General features: G+C 34.6%; 1 protein-coding gene across 3 annotated transcripts in view; it reads left to right on the top strand.

Annotated features, from left to right (window-relative positions):
- Positions 1-23,303, top strand: part of LOC140436732 (uncharacterized) — a 172,288-nt gene that overhangs the window by 134,469 nt on the left and 14,516 nt on the right. For all 3 annotated transcript variants that reach the window (XM_072525791.1, XM_072525793.1, XM_072525792.1), the window contains one exon: positions 2,124-2,348. In XM_072525791.1, coding sequence (XP_072381892.1) covers positions 2,124-2,348 — 225 coding nt within the window. The remainder of the gene's footprint in view (positions 1-2,123; positions 2,349-23,303) is intronic.

A 23,303-nucleotide genomic window follows, 5' to 3' on the forward strand; every position in this document is an offset into this window, starting at 1 on the left:
CAGTACCATAATCGATGGTAGAATGCGTCTACTACATTTCTCCATGAGTGTATAGAAATTATTCGAGATCCATCGATAATTCGTTGCCTTAGCTCTGCAAGACTTGCTGGTTTAGTTTTGTAAACTGAATTTTTCAAGTATCCCCAATAAAAATAATCTTTAGGATTGAAATCTGATGAACGTGGAGGCCATTCAATTCTACCTCGCCTACCAATATATCGTCCGGCAAATATCTCATCTAACTAATGCCGAACATTTACACCAAAATGAGCTGGAGCTCCATTATGCTGAAACCATATCTGATTAGAATTGGCCCCAAATAAGTTTCTCAGTGTAGGTTCTCAGTCTCATATTTTTAAGTAACATTTCGTAACTATCTGACGTTAAATTTCCTTCGATAAAACATGGCCCAATTTTCTGAGTACCTACTATACCTAATCATACATTAAATTTTTGTGGTCTTTGAGTATGGTTTTCACGCATCCAGTGTGGATTTATGTCACTCCAGTACCTTAAATCATGCGAAAATAGAACTTAATCATAATAAAAAATGAGATATCACAAGCAATAGAAATACGTAGAGGAGTACGACAGGGATGCATTTTGTCACCGCTGCTATTTAATGTTTATAGTGAAAGCATATGACAGGAAACGCTTTTGCAAGCAAACGAAGGAATGAAGAGGTTGTAAATAATATTCGATATGCAGACGACACTGTACTAGTTGCAAAAACAGTAGAAGAATTACAACGATTACTTACAAATATGGTATAATTAGGGCATAAGTATCAATATAAAAAAAAACAAGTATATGGTCTTCAGTAACGGCATTCAAATTGAAAAAGTATCAAGTTACAAATACTTGGGGACTTTAATAAACGAAACTGGAGACCAAAACAATGAAATAAAAAGACGTATCGAAATTTCCAGGCCACCTTCATAAAGATGAGGAAATTCTTCTGCAATAGAGATATAAGCATCCCTCTACGATTAAGAATGCTAACGGGCTACGTATTTAACACGCTATTATACGGTGTAGAGGCCTGGACTCTCAAACAGATCAACATAAAAAATATTGAGATGTGGTTTCGAGATGTGGTGCTACCGTCGAATGCTGAAGATAAGTTGGGTTGAAAGAGTCACAAACTTTGAAGTAATGCGAAGGATAGGAAAAGACCCAGAAATTTTATCAACGATCAAACGAAGAAAACTCGAATATTTGAGTCACCTGATGAGAGGAGATAAATACGCATTACTTCAAAATATAATGCAAGGAAAAATAGAAGGAAAACGGAATCCAGGCCGTAGAAGAATGTCATGATTGCGTAATTTGAGAGAGTGGTTTGGCTGTACCACTAATGAACTCTTTAGGTCAGCTGTAAACAAGGTCAGGATAGCCTTGATGATTTCCAATCTCCAAGAGGGGTGGCACCAGCAGAAGAAGAAGTACCTTAAATTGTGTCGATTTATACTTCCACGCAGTGTAAAGGTTGCTTCATCGGGAAAATATATTCTGTTAACGAAATTTTCATCATTTTTAATTTTATCCATCATTACATCAGTCAACTCTAATCTACGATCGAAGTCATCTTCACTTAATTCTTGCAATAAGTTAATTTTTTATGGTTTAAATTTATTCTTACGTAATACACGTAAGACTGAAGAAGGACCTACATCATATACTTGTGCAACCCTGCGTGAGGATGTATGTGGATCTTTAACAAAACTTTGCATTTTATCTAAAGTTTTGTTGTCATTCAAAACTCTTCTCGGTCTACCTGATCGGTATCTACCTTTTACTTTTCCAGATTCCTCAAATCGCTTTATAGTTTTTTGTACCGTTGCCTTATGAATAGAAAAACGGTTTGGGAAAGTATTATTGAACAAGTTGGCTACTTCACAATAAGATCTTTTTCTGTCACCGTACTCTCTCATCATAAGAATAGTAATTCGTTCTTTTTCGTTAAGAGCCATTTTAGAGAAGCAATTTATCTTGCAGAATTTTTCGAAACACAACTACTGTCAGTTTTAATTAATAATGTAAATGACGAACAAATGTCAAAGTCACAGCATTCTACATTTAAATATTTAAATTTATTAAAATCTACATTATAAACTTTTTAGCTAAATAACTTCGTAAAACCAAACCAAAGCAAAGAAACAAATTGCGAAGTACAGTGTAAGTTAGTAAAAACCCAAAGCACGCCAGTAAGGACAAAGTCTGAACCTAATTTAGTACCTGAACGACCTAGGTATAGAAATAGAAGAAAGAAGGCGAAGAACGATTGGAACAACGAGACACCTCAGTTTGGTTATGAGATTCAGGACGTAGATGCTTTTCTAAATAAGGTAACACTGATATTTTAATTCTTTATTGTATATTTACATGTTTAATTTTAGATATAAAGATTTATGAATAAAAATACTTTCAGTACTTATAACATAACAAAAAAACAATTTCCCGAATAGCTTTGAGTAAAATATTCTAGACGTATCTCATCGAAATAAATACTTTTTTATCTTTTTAATTTTTCGAAAAATGCTTTCTTTTCTAGATATTTGCAATTTTATGGTTGAAAAAATGCCTTGATTGGGAATTTTTGGGATTTTTTTCTAAAAAACTGCTAGATGAATTGCAGTTCTATAAAAAGCATTAATCTTTAAACCTTCAAGTACAAGTAGGAATATTTTGACAAGGATAAATGGATTCCATCTTACTCAAAACATGGAACCACATATTTCAAATATGTATTGAATGAATTAATGAATAACGTTATTAATACCTCGTTTAGGCGGGGCGTCCCTTTAATAAGTGGGCTCCCTTGCCAGGGAGAGAGATGGTAAGAGCAGACGCCAGAGTTACAGTACAATGACCGCTACCATCCAGTAAGTTCCACCACGTGGATTCCAACACGAGGCTACCGCTTGAACATTCTGGACTAAATTGCGACGTATTGAACAGCAAGATCAGCAATTAATAAATTATAAAAACACCATGTAAAAATCAATATTTTTCAGTCTGATTTAAATTATTATTGTTGTTACTAAAATCTTTGTCAGTCGAAATAAAAGTTTTAATTGTGAAGTTCAGTTTTTAAAAAAGTATTTTTCCCAAGAACATTCATAATTGGCGCAGAGTCAGTACGGAAGTGGAAGAGTCTTTATAGATCCTCGTCACTTTTAAGTGTTTGTCCACTGTTCCAAGAACCAGCCCCAGGGAAACCGTCTGCAGAGTTCACCCGAGGGAATTAGAGAATTAGAATTTAGAAGAAGCCTTCAGGAGCAAAGGAATGCACATCGGCATCGTCTTTATCCTGTAAGCGATTTTATTATTTCTTAGAATTAAGAAGATTAGATTTTGAAAGAATTTTTAATAAATCAGACTCCTCTGAGTCCTTAGATTGAATCAGAGCTAAATTAGAAGATAAATAAAACAAAGATTTAAATAGATTAACACAAAGATTAAAGTAATTTAAAAATATCTCCTCTAAGTCCTTAGATTGACTTTAGAGTTAGATTTAGACAAAATTGAATAGCTTAATAAATACTATATATTAATAAACATAGAGATTAATAGATAGAAAATAAAGTAGATTAAGATTTATATATTTATATATTGATTATTGAAAATTACTATACCAATTTGACTATTGACTATATATTATATTGAAAATTTTTGAAATATGGCAGTTCCACAATTTGACGTTAAAAATTTATGCATTCTTCCAAATTTTGACGGAAATCCAAATGAATTACATGAATTTATTAAAGTTTCTACAATACTTCTAAACCATTATTATGACAGACTTAATGCAGCTAATATACAAAACAAATTTTTGCTTCATGGTATTATCAGTAAATTAACAGGTAGAGCCAAGGAAGTTATATCTGTATATGGATGCGAAAGTTGGGACGAAATAAAAAACGCATTAATTCAAAATTTTGGAGACCAGAGAGACGAAAATTCGCTTACAAGGGATCTAGTAAATTTAAGACAAGGCTCGACAGAATCTATTATGCATTTTTACGAAAAAATCATGGGACTTTTAAGCTGTATTAATAACTACCTAGAATTACATACGATAAATGCCGATATTAAAAGGAGCAAACAAGAATTTTTCCGTCAACAAGCTCTTACAACATTCTTAGCAGGCCTACGAGAACCAATGGGCTCTGTTATCAGAGCAATGAGACCAGGAAGTTTAGCCACGGCAATACAGTACGTACAGGAAGAAAATAATGTTCGATATCTTCAAAAAAATCAAATAAGTCAACCTTCAACATCAGGAAGAAGCGAAAATTATCAAGAACGCCGACCTCAGAGACAGCAGATGCCTGTACAGATCCAAAAACCATTGTACCAACAGACAAATTTTGCACCTCCACGATGGCAGCAACCAACGAGACAATTCTATCCGCAGAATCAGTTTCAGCAACCACATCGGCAACAAAACTTCGATCAATTTAGACAAAATTCAAACCCTCCAGCATTCAGGACCCAGAACCAGTCAAATGTATGGGCACCCAAACCCGGACAGCCAAAACAGTCTAGACCAACACCTATGAGTGGAATATCAGAAACCACAACCAGAGGCCGTCAAAATTTTACACCAAATTACCGGGCGCAGCCAAAATTCACCGTAGAAGAACTTTACAATATACAATGCCACGGAGATGAGCAAGAAGAGAATGCCAACTACAATGATTACTACGAACCTGATTACGACAATTTTCTACAAGATACATATGAAAATCAACCAACCGAGTACGAAGAAAACGTAAATTTTCGAGAGGACCCACCAGAAGCAATCGGAACGTAATTGAACTTCATTCATTTCCCGACAAGAAGGAGCTACCCTACATCGAAATTTCTAAGCCTTCTTTACGACTTTTAATCGATACAGGATCTACAAAGTCATTTCTTAATCCAGAAATAGCTTCTTCATATTTTCCAAGTTACATAAAACATGAACCCTTTGTCGTCACATCAATTTTTCAAAACTATTCCCAAAAATATTGTGCCGAAATTCCTTCATTTTCAGAATTTAATTCTGACAGCAAAATGAAATTTTATCTCTTTAAGTTTCACAAAACTTTCGATGGTCTTATTGGCCTCGACAATCTAAAACTCTTCGAAGCCCAATTAAACTTCCCTAAATCGCTTCTAGTTACAAAAGATTCTACAATCCCCATTAAATATTACGAAACAAATAAAACACAATTTTATTCCATTCATTTGGAAGCAAATTCTATTAGCCAAGTGAAAATTCCTGTCAAAGAAGAAAAAGGAACCATCATTATTCCTACCCAAAAAGTACAAGGCGTCGTAGTACGAGAAGCCCTTACTAACGCCGAGAACCACCTCGCCTGGACCGAAATTGCCAACTTCACGTCAGAACCCATTCATCTTTCTCTTATGGAACCACTCGAAAGCAATAAAATAGACATTCAAGATTTCCATATATATTCCATGGAAACAACCTCCGGACCAGACTACAGACAAGATATCGACGACTTAATTAAAACCGAACATCTTAACGAAGAAGAAGAGGAACAAGTTCGCCACCTATGTCGAAAATTCTCCGATATATTTCACCAACCAGACACTCCTCTCAGCTTTACTAACGAAGTTAAACACCACATCAGAACCAAGGATGAAGAGCCTGTATTTACGAAATCATACCGGTATCCGTATGTACACAAGGAAGAAGTAAAGAAACAAATCTCTTCAATGTTAGAGCAAGGGATCATTCGACCAAGTCAATCGCCATGGTCCTCGCCCATTTGGGTCGTGGCAAAGAAACCCGATTCATCCGGTAAAATAAAGTGGAGGATAGTAGTAGATTATAGAAAGGTCAACGAGAAAACAATTGACGACCGATACAGAATCCCTCACATTAGCGATATTTTGGACAAATTGGGAAGATGTCAATATTTTACGACCCTCGACTTAGCAAGCGGATTTCACCAAATCGAGATGGCTGAAGAAGACATTCCCAAAACAGCATTTAATGTGGAAAATGGACACTATGAATATTTAAGAATGCCTTTTGGACTTAAGAACGCTCCGTCCACGTTCCAACGTATGATGGACAACGTATTGAAGGGACTTCAAGGAGAAATATGCCTCGTCTATATGGACGACGTAATAGTATATTCAACATCACTACAGGAACACATAGTAAATCTCACAAAAGTATTTCAACGACTAAGAGAAGCCCGACTAAAAATCCAAGTCGACAAATGCGAATTCTTAAAAAAGCAAGTTAATTTCCTAGGACACGTAGTCACACAAGAAGGCATAAAACCGAATCCAGCGAAAATTGAAGCAATAGAAAAATATCCAATACCGAAAACAGCGAAAGAAATAAGAGCATTTCTTGGACTACTGGGATATTACAGGAAGTTTATTCGAGACTTCGCAAAAATCACAAAACCTCTAACAAGATGCTTAAAAAAGGATGCAAAGATCGAACATACACCCGAATTCGTAGAATGCTTTGAAACGTGCAGGAAATTATTAATGAATGAGCCATTATTGCAATATCCAGATTTTTCCAAACCGTTTAACCTCACAACAGATGCCAGTAACTTCGCTATCGGTGCAGTACTTTCCCAAGGACCAGTTGGCAGTGATAAACCAATTGCCTTTGCTTCCAGAACACTAAATGAAACCGAAACCAAGTACTCTACAATAGAAAAGGAAATGTTAGCAATGGTGTGGGCAACTAAGTATTTTCGACCTTACCTATTTGGAAGAAAATTTAAAATACTTTCAGACCACCGTCCTTTGCGATATCTATTCTCCCTAAAGGAACCCAACTCCAAACTAGTACGTTGGAGATTAAAATTAGAAGAATTTGACTACGAAGTAATTTACAAAAAAGGCAAAGCTAATACAAATGCGGACGCACTGTCTCGAATCGAAATACACACAAAGGAAACTAAGGACATCGATTCACAAATTAAGGAAGTCTTTGATGATTTAGTAGACATGGAAGACGATGGATGGTCAACGACTAATAATCCAGATGCAGATCGAATAATCGACGAGATTGTAGAAGAAAAAGCAACAGAATTAATTCCAGAAAACATCCCAGAAGATACTGTTGAAAACGAAGATCAAAACATCCCAGAAGGCACTGTCGAAAACGAAGATCAAAACATAGACGAAGACGGAAATGAAACCATACATACAGCAGTAGAAAACCCAATTCTTGGTATACCTATTTCGGAAAAACCACTTAACTTCTACAATAACCAAATTATAGTCAGAATCGTCAACTACAATCCACGACCTCCAGCAATTATACAAACCTTTCCGAATAAAAGACGTTATCATATCCAGCTGTCGAAAGATCAGTTAAAAGCTGATACCATAAAAATTTTTAAGGAACACCTCAACCCGAAAAAGAAATATGCAATTTTATTTGAAGCAGAAGAAGAAATTTTTGCAGAAATTTGCGAAATTATCAGGAAAACTTTTAAAAACAACGCATATGACTTAGTAAAGTGCAATCTTTTATTAGAAGATGTTAACCTAGAAGAACAACAAAAAGAGATTATAAAAAACTATCATAAAGGAAAAACGAACCATAGAGGAATAGCTGAAACAGAAAGTCAAATAAGGAAACGATATTACTGGCCTAATATGAAGAAGGACATAGAAGATATCATAAACTTTTGCGATATATGTCAAGAAAATAAATACGACAGACTTCCTCCCAAACCAAAATTTATGGTTACACCAACTCCCACTAAACCACTGGAAATAGTTCACATTGATTTATTCCAGGCTGATGGACAGAAGTTTCTAACCATAATAGACGCATTTTCGAAGTATGGGCAAGCCTACCCAATAAATGGAGGAAATGCAATCAATGTACTCAACGCCCTATTGATTTTTATAACACATCATGGACTCCCAACAATGATAGTAGCCGATAATGGTACGGAATTTAAAAATGGAGTAATACAAGAATTTGTAGACTCTCATAAAATCTCAATCCACTATACAACACCAGAGAATCCGCAATCCAACGGGATGATTGAGAGATTTCATTCTACGTTAATCGAACATCTTCGAATCCTAAGGAACACCAAAGCAAAGCTCTCGATTAAAGAACAAATGCTATACGCTATAATTGGGTACAATAATTCCATACATTCAGCAACGAAGTTAAGACCCATCGACATATTAAACGGACATATCGACGCAAAAGATCCCTTTGACGTTGACATACAGAAAGTAATACTGAACAATTATATCCAAAATCATAGAGAGATAACAAAGGAATTATACAAGGAAGTAAACCAGCAAATACAAGAGAATAAAAATAAAGTCATTGAAAATAGAAATAAATCGAGACAAGACCCTATTACGTATAAACCAAGTACAAAAATCTACACACGGAAAACAGTTACCAGAAATAAATTACTTCCGCGATATTCCGCAAAACATATAAAAAGAAATAACGAAGTGACTGTAAAAACATCAAAAACTACAGTTCACAAGAAAAACATAAAACACCAACCTAAATCAAAAACTAATTCTGAACCTTCCCCACAGGATCACCCTGGCGACGGGAGAGGAAGTGAAGATCAAGGACCTGAAAGACAACCCAGGAATAATTCCCCTCAACCTGGGACAAGCAAAGATTCATACTAGTACACACGATTTTATACACCTTTTCAAACTACTACCAATAAAGGAAGAATTAGACAGAATTGAAACCCAGTACGTTGCAGTGACCACAGCAATTCAAAATGGACTTAGCCATCCGTATTTTAGCAGTTTACAAAATTTCGACCAAGCTCTTAGAAATCAATTAAAATCAGCTCAAGAAAAATTCTCAACAATTTACCCCTATAGCAGAACAGAAAGAGGGTTAATTAATGGAATAGGAAGCATTATCAAAGCAATTTCTGGAAATCTAGATCAAGATGACGCAGAAAAATACAACAATGCTATAGAAACCTTACAGACGAATCAGGAAAATCTTATAAATCATCTTAATCGTCACATTAGCTTGAACAAGAAGATTATAAAAGAGTTCAACGAAACTATCACATTACTAACACATAACCAAGAAATAATAGCAGAAGAAGTAAATAATATCAGCACGAATCTCAATACATTCATTTTTGACTTCAATCATTATTTGCAAGCAAGGAATGTTCTGGACCAATTAAATTTAACCCTTCAAATTATACTTCAGTTACTTAATGACTTAGAAGAAGCCATTACCTTTTCTCGTGTAAACACTCTCCATAACAGTGTGATCAAGAAAGACGAAATAAAATGGATCATCAATAAAATGCTGGAACACCACAAGGCAGACCAACTTGTGTACATCGAAGAAGAGGACATCCTAAAGTACTACGACATCATCAAAGTAGATGCCTATTATTCAAACCGTACTATTATATTTATCCTTCATTTTCCTGTCCTACACCCTGATTCCTTTACTTATTATCATTTATTTCCTATACCTACCGCAAATTCTACTACAATCATTCCTCCGGAACCATATCTCCTCATAAACGAAAAATCCTTTCAATATTTGGAAGAACCATGTGCCCGAATCGACACAAGATATCTTTGCCAAGAGGAAACAATACTAGAAGCAACGAAAACTGATGATTGTATCAAACAAATCCTGCAGTTGAGCACCCAAGAAGCTTCTTGCCAATACACCCCCGTCCAAACTCGAGATGTCATCATTCAAAGATTATCAGACGCCCACTATATAGGAATATTCCCCGAATCAACCAAAATTACAACTCGATGTTCTACAACAAAAATTTTGGGCCTAAAAGGAACTTATCTCATCAATCTTCCGCCAAGATGCGAATTCAAAACCCCAATCCAGAGTTACATAAATTCAAGGACAACCATCCCAGAGCAACCGCTAATGCTTCCCAAAATAAGGACCATAGATATTCAAACAGCGATTAAATTCAAACCATTAAGGATAGATCACATCCCCTTAGACAAACTGCATGAACTCTCTAAGGAAGAGGAACATCTAGAGACAATTAACCCGAAATTATGGAACCATAGCCATAACCATTTTTGGATGACTCCTTTATATATCTTTATTACAATAATCTGCCTCTATATATGTTACAGGTATAAAACAAACAACAAAAAACCCAACTCTAGCGACGAAACTCCAGAAGAGGCCAACTCAACAGTTCTGTTCGTCCCTCACAAAACTTCTTCAGGGGATGGAGTAGTTACAGTACAATGACCGCTACCATCCAGTAAGTTCCACCACGTGGATTCCAACACGAGGCTACCGCTTGAACATTCTGGACTAAATTGCGACGTATTGAACAGCAAGATCAGCAATTAATAAATTATAAAAACACCATGTAAAAATCAATATTTTTCAGTCTGATTTAAATTATTATTGTTGTTACTAAAATCTTTGTCAGTCGAAATAAAAGTTTTAATTGTGAAGTTCAGTTTTTAAAAAAGTATTTTTCCCAAGAACATTCATAATTCCAGTCTGCAATTGCAGTTTTGTTTGTCTTTGGAAAGATGGATAGACGAGTGGCTTGTTAAAAAGCACTAGTCAGTCAGTGTGTGTTGTTTTGTTATGTTTTGTGGTGCGTGGTGGTGCTGGTGTTGAGGAAGGTTGAAAGCCATGCCATGCTGTTCTGAGGGGGTACCTTAGCTATACTATAGGAACGGCTCTTTTCGATTGAGCATTTTGGCATGTAGATTGTTACCATCTACGATATCTTATTATCGTCGCTTCTAAGATGTTAAAGTACTCATTAATAAGAAAGTTCGTTTCTATACTAAATTCATTTAACAGAAAAGTAGCCGTCAACAAATGCATGTACAGAACACGCGAAACCTGATATTTATATAATTGTATAGGGTTGTATTAAGATTCTAGCAGTCTATAACATCTAAATTTGAAATGAATTAATTTATAATTTTTAGGATTACTGTTAAAATAATAGTAATCCATGATTAATCTTCCAAAGAAGTATACTTTAATATTAGTTTTTGTAAACTGTCATTCACGCATCATTAGATAATTGTGGTATTAATCAAAAGGCAAACAATAGAAAGTTGTTTTTATACATTTTACGCTTTAAGACCAATATTTGGAAATAAGTAATAATATTACCATTAATGATATAAAAAAGAGACCTCTTTTTGTGCAAAAGTTAGGAAAAATACTTATACATATATTATTGGGTAGATAGATTATACATTTAACATTACATTAACATTAAAAAATAAAATTTATTAAGTCGACGTTTCGATTTCGATTTAACATTTGTTTGTGTCAGCAGAAACGAATGTATATTTAGAAGAATTGTGACGTCACTATTTTTGACTTTGATGCCGGTTATGTCGAAGATGGTTCGACATATCAAAATGCCGTTTTCAGATTTTGATTCAGGAGACAAAACTATGTATGAATCCATTGATAGATCGTCCCCAATATTGCATAGGCGACAACGCACAAAGGAACATACTTTGCGGATGTAAAACGAAAGGTTTTCTTTGAAAATGACGAAAAAAATGTTTTACTATTACATATAAGTAATATCCAATTACGAAAAATAAGTCCTGGAAAACTACATAGGTACAATGAGTAAAATGGGTTACAGTTTTTCATTTTTAAAATATTCCATTTTGTTTATGTAATTTCGAATAATTTCGTATCTTTTATTTATCATTGCTACTCATTTCCACATCAAAAGCTAGATCCAACTTCAACCGGATGGGGGCCTTCTTCAAGGGCCACAACCTCTGTCTTGCTGTAAAAGTAAGAATGCTGCGATGCTACGTCTAATCTGTTCTTTTTTATGGCGTTGAATCGTGGACCTTGAACGAAGATATGTGCAGAAAATTGGAAGCATTTGAGATGTGGCTGTATCGGAGAATACTAAAAATTCCGTAGACTGACCGAGTCACCAATGAGGAGGTCCTCAGAAGAATGAAGAAGAACCGAGAGGTACTGACCACCATAAAATCTCGAAAGTTACAGTACTTTGGACACATTATGCGAAATGAATCCAGATATGCCCTTCTATAAGCCATCCTGCTAGGAAAAATATTTGGACAACGGGGTCCAGGAATTAAATGATGGATTTTTCAGACCTGTCGAGAGTCCATCCAAAAATGCTTGTCTTGATGAGGTGACTGACTTATCAATCTATGTTTTTCATTTAGTATGACCGGCGTTAATCCAAGTCTCATCTAAATAATATATTTTACGATTGCCATTCCTATAATCTTTTATCTGCCTTAAAAATTCTCTTCTCCAGATTACGTGCTCTGTCCAAGAGATCTTCAGCATCCTTCAAAAAACCCACATCTCAAAGGCTTCTATACGCCTTATACTTGTAATTCCGAGAGTCCATGTTTCCACTTCGTATAGCGATATGGAATAAATAAACGTTTTTACAAATTGGTATCAGATATCCAACGTTAACGTAAAGGTCAAGTTGAGAAGTTTCGCCGGGTAGAAGAGTTTCTTGGGGAGGGGGGGTGCCCTGGTCAGTATGTGTCCTAGGCGGTGGCAAGAAATTTTTAGAACCTCTTTTGCTCTGATGTTGATGCTTGCTATGGTGCGAAGGACATATCTCTTGACGAGAGTTTGGATTCTACTCTCAATAGTTGGTATATTCGCCAGTTGGTGGATAATTGCCGACAGAAAATCAGCACGCCTTCTCATGATCTTTCTTAAGATCTTACGTTCAGTGGCCATAATGGCATTCATTTGGCGGTTGTTGAGTAAGGAAAAAAGAACGGCCCTGTACATAATACCATGTTTGATGTAAGTTTTATAGTTGTGGAAGAGAGTCTGCTCTGTGTCCCCCAAGATTTGCCTAATAGAGCTCCCAAGAGTCTAGCCCTTTGTCTCATTCTGTTTAGAGTGAGATTAAGTGCAGTCTTCCAATTGAGGTTCCTCTCAAATTGAACATTCAAGTAGTTGACTCAACTCTGAAACGGGAGTCTAGATCCGTAGAGCTCTATCAGGTTACCCTCGTCTTCGAATCGAGAGGTTCCCGGATAGCTGAAGAGGATGGCTTGTGTCTTGGTTGGGTTGAAATTAACTATCCATTTGTTGCACTATTTGACGACTTTATCATGTTGGTCTTGAGACGCGAGACACGTTGAGTGCAGAGAGGCTCCTTGTCGGTATATTTCGTTTTTAAGCATCATTTTAGGGGTAAACCGCTCCCCTATAATTTCCTCTCTCACTTCTACCACTTTTTTATAGCCATATTAGTGTTGCAGAATTAATTGCCACACTTCTACGAAATGGCTATTTTTTTTATTTTTTAAACAATTGTTTTTATTATGTTTTTATGATGTGGCATTAAAAACTACATAAAGCCCTTGATTTTCACCCCTCTATTATTAACCCCTTTTTTTAATAGCCCTATTAGTCTCACAGTTAGTTGCCAGACTTCTCCGAAATGGCTACACCACTTTCTATGAAATTTTATACGTTTATTCTGTATATCTGAAAATAGGTTGTTATCTATTTTTCATACCCCTAAGGGCTAATAAGGGTGTTTCACGCCAAACATTTTTTTTTATTTTTTGCACAAAAATTTTTATTTTTATTTTTTTATGTTGTAATACTTATTAAGAAATACATACAGCCCTTAATTTAACCTTATAACACTAATGCCTTTTTTTAATTGCCATATTAGTGTCACACGCACAGAGTCACCGATTTTTATGAAATTTTATATGTATATTTGGTTAAATACGCTACTCTGAATTTTCTTCCAGGAAAGTTGTCTTCGTTCAAATCAGTTAACATAGATATATATCAGGATAATTTATTCAAATCCTACACAGTTTTTAAATCCATTGAAATTGCATGGACTGCCTCCTAACAATTTACACTTAAAAGTAGGATCTTAATGAATAATATCATTCAGGCAACGATTATCAAGGAAAATACAAAAAAGAGGATGTCTTGATTCCTCGTATACAGATGATTCCAAGGAACGTTTCATTTGATTTTAAACTTTCATAATTTCCCGTGATTTTAGCTTTTGCAATGCCAATAAACAAATCACAAAGGCAACTGTTGAAAGTTTACGGAATTAACTTAGAGTTTCCGTGTTTATTGCATCGACAATTATTCGCGTGTTGGAAAAACCGTTATCGTTATATATTTATGCAGTACAAAAAAAATTTTAATATTATCAGATCCCATTAACACCTTGACTGCGTCACGTATCCCCAGGGACATGTGCGTAATTTTTCAACTGTGCTGTAGTAAAATAGGTCAAACCTTCGCATCTTGTGGTAGCGATAAAAATGGTATGTGTACGTCGTTTTAAGTGTAACAAATAGTTATCGATAGCAAATTTTTAATTTCGCTACTGATGTCGGTAATATGAGACATGCCACCTAAGACAAGTGCCGCACATAAACAAAAATTTATTGTTACTATACGTCACAGACCCCGGGAGGCATGTGTCATTTACATTCGTTTCAACTTATTGGTGCTTGTCGCTGTATATATTTAGTTTCAGTTTATTGTAGTTCATTGAAGTGTGAGCAGTACTTATTAAAATGTCAATAAGGGCAAGATATATGGTTGATGTAGTGAAACAAAAGGTGATAGAAGTTGAAAATGAGCAAACAATCAGTGTTCATAAAAACTTTGGAAAGAGTCCTGAAACAAATACTATTTTAAATGAATTACATGATAATACAGGGTTGATTAAAAGTCATGAAAATTTTAATAATGACGTTTTTAGCCATTTCGTAACTGATGAAATATTGGATATGATTATTAATGAAACAAACAATTATGCTGTTTAATAATTAAGTATGCGACACTCAAGAAAATCCAGGTTCAATTTATGTACAGCCACAAACAAAACTGAAATAAGAGCCTTCCTAGGGGTAATAATCGCAATGGGTCTCACTCAGGTACGACATTTAAATTTATATTAGTCTAAAGATGATATATTTTATAACAAATTTATCGCAAAAGTTTTAATTCGAGACCGCTTTTTGCTTTTATGGAAACTTCTTCATTTTAAAAATAATGAGACATCTGATACCACTATGAGATACTAAATAAGATTATGCAAAATAGAAAATTTAGTTACGAAGTTGATTCAAAATTTTCAAAGAATAATGGAGCCGGGCAACATTTTCGTTATAGATGAATCTATGGCAGGGTTCACCAAATAACGGACCGCGGTCCGCATCCTGACCATGAGCTTGTTTTTTGCGGACCGCCATTAAATTCAAAATATAGTAATAAAAACATAGTGTAAAGTTAGAATCAAATCTAAATATATAAATATCTTCATATTTTTAAAATTCAAAATTTCAGGAAGTACCTAAAAATAATCTTTTATACTAAAATTATTTTAAGTTGCATATTTATGACGTACCTAAACAGTAACCAATCTATAATAAAACTAAAATGTTTTTTCCAAACTTTCAGGTACTAGAACCATAATAAAATGAATTTCTTTTGTATTTCAAATTTTTAAATTTAGCTTTATAATCATATTTTTCCTTGAGTTTATTTCATGCCCGTCCCTAAACAAGGTGACCTGTATGTGGCCTGGTTGCAAATACGTAACCAGGATGATCTCCTGAGGGAGGGGGGTTACAACTACTGGAGGGTTTCTGTGTACCCCCCCCCCCCGGTTACGACACTGTCTGGATAAGTGCTAAGTGTCAGGACCGCGGAAGTGTAGTAAGTTTTCGAAATGGACCCTCAGGGAATATAATTGGTGACACCTGATCTATGGTACCTTTCAGAGGGAGACTCCATTTTCGTCAGTACATCCCCAACAATACTCATAAATATGGAGTGAAACTATACAAACTCTGTTCTCCTGAAGGCTATACTTTCAATGTAAGTATTTACACAGGAAGAAATGAACAACAACCAGTTAATGTAGCACACTCTGAAGCAGTTGTTCTAAAATTACTTCAGTGTATCACCAATAAAGCTGGCAAAATATTATTTGCTGATTACTGTTATTCAGGAATACCTCTCGTTAAAAGATTGTTAGCAGAAAATATAATGTACTTGGGACTCCAAGAGGAAACAGAAAAGGAATACCACCTATTTTTAACCAGTCCAAGAAGATGAAGCGAACAGAGGTCATTGGAAAAAAGGCAAGATGGACTCAGAATTATTAAGTGGATGTATAAGAGAGCTGTGTTGATGATTTCAATTGTCCCAGCTCATACTAAAGAGTTGATTCCAACAGGAAAGCAGAATAGGCAAAAAGAGGATATTGTGAAACCGAAATGTATAATTGATTACAACTGTGCCAAGAAAGGCGTAGACTATTCTGACCAGATGTCATCTTACCATACAGTACTACGTCGAAGCTTGAAATGGTACTGGTAAGAAAAACAAACAAGTTATAATTTTAATATCTCTTTCTTATTAATTTTTTTTCAGAAAGTAGTATTTAAGATGATACTCGGAACACCTATTGTTAATAGTTTAATTATATTCAATATGTGCTCTGAAACAAAAATGAGCATTACAGAATTTAAACGTCAGTTATCTTATAATTTAATACAATCACCTAAAGAAAAACCACTTCCAAAAAAAAAGATTGCATACTTTTACCAAACCTGAAGGTCCTGGAACGAAACGACGAAAGCCATGTAGAGGCTGTCGTCAAGTATTAAAATCTTTAGGTTTAAGTTACTGTGAAGTGGATAAAAAACTAGTCAACCTGGATACTGTTTGCCTTATTTAAAGAAGGCACATAATTAATAAGAAGAAGCAGAAATTACCAATCAATTTTAAAATGCGTTTGTTCTGTTTATTTTAATATAAAGTATTTTGTTTTTATAAACATCTTCAATTTTATCCAATTACCTCCAAGAGAAATTTTTTTAGCTGTTTTGTGCTACACTGGATGTTGGCGGCATGTCATGTTTGAGAGGAAAGTAGATTAATACTTCTATAATAGTATTGTATGCAAAATAATATTATATGCAAAATAATACATATAATAGTATTATATGTATTATATGCAAAAGTTATACTTCTGTGTACTAAAGGGCATGAAGTACTTACGTGTACACACATGCACTAGGGGGCATGTGACGCACAGACGGACTAGACCATAACGTATCTCCGGGGGCATGTGACGCAAGAACTAGTATATTACGTATTTACTCAATATTAACAACATTCGGCCTGAGTGTTTAAAGTCTAATTTATTAACCTAAACTATCTGTATGATATTTTTAAGGTGATGCTTTACGGGAAATTTAAAATGTTTCTCTAATTTGACGTAAAACGGAAATAAAACCGTAATGTTGTTCATGTACTGTTGGTCGTTCTCCTTTTTAATTCGTTACAAGTTTTATATACGAAGTAAAATCAGTAAATAAATTAGCCAATCAAGTCGAGAATCTTCTTCCCAAGACAACCAAATGACTCGATAAGCGACCCCTAATTATTACAACGAGATCCTCATTGATCTCACTTCCCATCCGTTCCTCGTAAGACACCAACACCATCAATCGCATGAAGTGACCGTCTGTCCGGCCCGTCGATGAGACTACAAGAAACGCTAAATTATAGAGCACGACTTGAAAGGAAGATTATCGAGATTGCGGTAGATTCTCATGGGTCGTGGACGCACGAGTATCTTTTTTTACTGTCTTTCTTTTCGTGTTATTTTCAAATACGCGGAGCCGAATGGAAAATATTATTGTTGGCCTTGACGCCAGGTAAACTTGTAAGGTGCCAAAAAGGTATACACCATTTTTTGTGTTAGTAAATGAGGACTAAAAAGAATTATTTAAGAGTTTTTTATGAGTATATCTTTTTTAATTGTTAAAAACTACTAATTTATAACATTTTAATACATTAATTTTTTTTTAAGTTTTCACTATCAAATTTAAACTGTTTCCAATTTTTACACATTCGACGACGAAATTCACATAACACTTGTTTGTTTTGTCAAAAACTTTCAAAGAGATATTTAATTCACTGGAAATTATTACAAATTCAAATAATGAATTGGATATTAAGGAAATAAAAATTCCTTAAAATTTTATTTCAAACCAACGACCGCTTTTTTGAGGTTGAGGGAAGAATTATAAATTAAAATAAAGCATAATTCTAGTTTTATTAGAAAGTTTTCTGTTTATTTTGTTGTTGTGGGCCTCAGATTTCTTTAGCACTATCATTGATTATAAACCACCCATCTATCAAGGCACTATCAAGGATAATTTCCATTAATTGAGATACTCAATAATCCTGTTTCTATGAGCTGTATGGTTTTAAAGTCTATCAGTAGGGTGCTAACCTGGCTGTGGACTCCCTCCTCCTTTATCCGGGCTTGGGACCGGCAACAGTTCTGTCGAGCTACTCGATCCACCCAACAAAACTGCAATCGGAGTTTAATGGAATGGCGGAATGAAGTAACCACATGAGCAGAATGGAGGAGATCCGTGTCGTCAAAATAGCAGGAGATAAGTCACCAATCGGCAGAAGAAGTATGATATATTAAAATTCTTACTATCCTATATTACCAGTACAATACTCACAACCTATTACTTATGTACAACCGTCAAAAAATACTTAACAACCGTTAGAAGCATACAGAATTATCAAGAGAAATGGACAACACTAGAGTACAGGAAAAGATCACGAAATGATAATAGTCCAGACAATTAAATTACACACTACTTTAAAGACTACTGTCTGGATCATCTACCCAATACCAGTAATCGATGCCAAGCTCTGGAAAATACTACAGAAGAAACCATTGATGATGACAATTATGTTTCATTAACCAAAGCTCCACCAATATTTATACATAATGTATCATACATTAAACCTCTCCATGAACGCCTAAATGGAACAGCATCTAAAGAACTACACTGTAAAAAGATTAAGTTAAAATAAAGATGACTGCGCCAGACAGCTGTTATTGTACCATCAAAGCACTAAATAAGAAAAAAACACAATTTCAATTCATACTAACTAAAGGAAAATCGTGGTTTTCGGGTAGTTTTAAAAATTATTCATGCATCGACAGAACCGGAGAATCTAAAAAAGCTCTTGAAGAACTGGGACACAAAGTCCTGAACATATCTAGCATTCGGCAAAGAGGTACTAACATGTTCCTCCCTTTATTTAATACAGAATTAGCCACAAACAAAAATAACAAAGACATCTACCAAATAACCAAATTAATGAACACAATAAGTTGAACGTCCACATCCTAAACGTGATATCAAAGATGTCAAAACTATGACCATACTAAAAAGTATTGCAACAGAAATCCACGTTGTGTCAAGTGTACAGGAGATCATTTGACTAGCCAATCCCAAAGGAAAAGTTGAAATATCGAAGTAGAGTGTGTCAATTGTTCTGAAAACCACCAAGCCAATTACAAAGAACTACAAAAAAAATATTCCCAACTCTTCCAGAAAAATCTTTACCAAAGCCAAAAATAGAAAACCCAACAGATACAAAATTATGATCAAGTTACGCCAATATAACTGTAAAATAAGTAATCAACCCGTAAACCAACAAAACATCCAACAAGCATCATGTTTCCAACCACAGTTTCCAAGTTTCAGTTAAGTTCCAGTCTCAGTTTTAACCGCCTCTACAACTACCTCAATCAAGCAATGGCAATTTTAAAAAATGAATTCAACAAATGATGGAGCATATGGATAAAATATTTGACATTCTGATGACTCTTAACTCCAAACTAAATGTTTAAAAATCTAAAGATTGAAGTCTGGAACAGCAACGGCTTGACAAACCATAGTCAACAAGTAAAATCATTTATTTCTAAACGCAACATTGACATCATGCTGATTTCTAAAGCACATATGACAAATAGAAGTTATTTTAAAGTTCAAAATTATCAAACATACTCCACTGAACATCCACAAAGCAAAGTTTATGGTAGGGCTGCAATAATAATAAAAAACAGTATTAGGCACCATGAAATAAGCAAAACTAGAGAATTAAACATAGAGGCCACCTCGATATCAATAGATGACTGGCATGGACAACTGATCTCATCTGCTTTTTATTGCCCACCAAACAAACCAATAAAGAAAAATTATTACACTACTTACTTTAAAACTCTTAGACCAAAATTCATTGCCGCTGGTGACTTCAATTATAAGCATCGTCGATAGGGAACAAGGATCATAACCACACGTAGCCGAACTATACTCAAAAGTACAGTTTTAAATAAGTCATGCATTCTATTCACAGGTCAACCTATCTACTGACCTACTGGCAGGCGAAAAATAGCGAGTCTCATTGGCTTGTGTGTCATAAAAGGCATCGCTTCTAATTACTTAAATGTAAAACCATCTGATTTGCCTTCTGATCACTCTTCCTTCTTCATAAGTGTGAACACAGAGGTATGTCACATTAAACTACCAACATGGCTTCAGGCAAAAACATGGTACCATCGAGCAAATACATAGAGTAGTTAGAACATCTAGAGATGCCCTTGAAAACAAGTCTTACAGTACAGCTGCCTTCTTATATGTCTCACAGGCATTTGACAAGGTTTTGCATGATGGTCTTTTTTCCAAAATCAAGTCACAGCTATCTCATTTCATAGTCAAAATTCTTCTTCTTCTTCAAGTGCCATCTCCGCGGCTGAGGTAGGCAATCATCATAGCTATTCGGACTTTTGAGACGGCTGCTCTGAAAAATTCATTTGATGTACATCCGTACCACTCTCTCAGGTTGCGCAGCCATGACATTCTACGCCTCCCTATGCTTCTCTTTCCTTGGATCTTTCCCTGCATAATCAAATGGAGCAAGGTGTATTTCTCTCCACGTGTAATATGTCCGAGATATTCGAATTTTCTTGTTTTAATTGTATTTAAAATTTCTATTTCTTTATTCATCCTTCTCAGAACCTCTTTGTTTGTGACGTGTTCTGTCCACGATATTTTCAGAATTCTTCTATACACCCACAGCTCGAATGATTCCAGTTTTTTCATTGATGTCGCATTCAAGGTCCAAAATTCCATTCCATAAAACAAAGTCGAAAAAATATAGCACCTCGCCAACCTAACTCTTAATTCCAATTTTAAATCCCTTGTACATAGCACTCTTCTCATTGTGTTGAAATTTGCTCTAGCCTTTAGTATTCTGATTTTGATCTCCTGAATGTAATCATTTGTGGAGTTAAGCATTGTTCCCAGATATGCATATTTGTCCACTTGTTCGACGTTGGTTCCGTTTATTAGAAGATTCTCGTTGTGTCTTTGAGTTTTTGATATTCTCATAAATTTTGTCTTCTTGACGTTCATTGTTAGACCGCACTCTTTTCCATACTCCGCTATTCCGGTCACCAATCTCTGAAGATCTTCAACATTTCCGTCTAAGATCACAGTATCGTCCGCATATCTAATGTTGTTAATGGGAACTCCATTTACCTTTATTCCAGCTGTTTGACCCTCAAGAGCGTTTTTCAGGATCTCTTCGGAGTAGGCATTAAAAAGAATTGACGACAATACGCATCCCTGTCTCACTCCACGTCTAAATTCTACACTCATCTATAACAGATAGATCCTTCTTAATTACTTATGGCGTAGCTTGCACTCCCCTATATCCAATCTCGGTAGGAATTCATCAAGGTAGTGCAGTCGGTCCATCCTTATATTTACTGTACACAGCTGAAATCTCTAGCACAAATATTACTGCTATTGCTACGTATGCAGATGATACCCTTATAATGGTCACTCATGTGAATCCAAGATTAGCATCCCGAAATTTGCAAAACCATTTAAACCAATTAGAAAATTGATTAAAACTATAGTGTGTGAAAGTAAATAATACCAAGTCGACTTACATCACCTTCACTTTAAAAATTAAACTCTACTCAGGTATCCATTAACCCAAAAATTATTACCTACTAGGAACGATGTCAAATATGTGGGTATCCACATAGATAATCACCTAAATTGGGGAAAAATATATATGGTCCAAACAACTACAACTGGGTATGCTTTATAAAAAAAAATGTACTGGTTTATAAATCGGAAGTCAGGTTTAAGTATCTAAAACAAACTTCTTCTCTATAAGATAATACTACGATCGATTCAAATCAACTGCCAGTAATACAAATATGCAAAGACTACAAAGATTCTATGTGCTAAACGATGATATTCATCATGACCTGAATGTTGAAACTATTAAAGAAGCAACCGCCACTCAGTGTACAAACTACTTTAAAAGACTATCATCCAAATCCATCCGCCAACGACCTCCTGACGTCACCTCTATTTAGAAAACTTAAAAAGTTGGATAGATAGATAAAGGGTGCTCACTACTGGGTCTATCTCCCATTATGTTACTTTTTCTAAGTATTCTAAACATATTGTTTGTTATTATATTGTATATATATATATATATATATATATATATATATTAATTATATAATGTTATAATAATAATTATAACAGATTGCAATAATAAAGGAAGACAAAATTAATTGAGAGCTGACGATTTGAGCATGTAATCTTTCATCGATTTTCCTTTTGTAGTGAACTGAGTTTTCTTTTAGATTGTTAATATTAATAATAATTATTATTGGTTTTGTGATTAATTTTATTCTTTCTAGTTTTAGATGTAAGATGTTTTTGATCTGATTATAAAATACCTTGTAAAAGCGATCAGTTTTATTTAGGTGAAACATCAAGACCATTAAATGTTAGAATTAGTGAACATCAATCTTATATTAAATAAAGGGAATTTGATAGATCTCAAATATGTAAACACGCATGGGATAAGGAACATAGGGTTGTTTTTTAAATAACAAACATATACAATCAGAATTTGGTGTTTATACATCTATTATAAGGTTTTTTTCCTGGTTTTTTCCTCATGATTTATCATGGAATCACTAACACGAGAATTTTTACTGTCATCATGGTATATGGTTATCTTTTTAAAGACGAATTACATGCTATGGTTTTTCTGACGGATATTCTCAAGTTAAATTTGATTTCTTGTAATCGAATGAACTATCTTACAATAAAGTCGTCCCAGCAACGCAACTCAGCAATATTGGCAATATCATTTTAAAGTCGTCTACTTTAAAATGTATAACATATGCCTGAATTGTCCATATAAATGAGTAAGATAAAATTAATAATATTATTAGAAGAATTCTTCACCAAGTAACAAAAAACAACATTTGTTTAATTTATTAACGTTTGTATTTTGAGAACGATTTCCGAAGTGGAAATCGAAACGTCAATAAAGTTACTTTAACCTTCTTTGAAATTCTTACTTTCTTAGATTCTTA

The sequence above is a fragment of the Diabrotica undecimpunctata genome, chromosome 3 (genome assembly GCF_040954645.1).
Source record: "Diabrotica undecimpunctata isolate CICGRU chromosome 3, icDiaUnde3, whole genome shotgun sequence".
Lineage (NCBI taxonomy): Eukaryota > Metazoa > Arthropoda > Insecta > Coleoptera > Chrysomelidae > Diabrotica > Diabrotica undecimpunctata.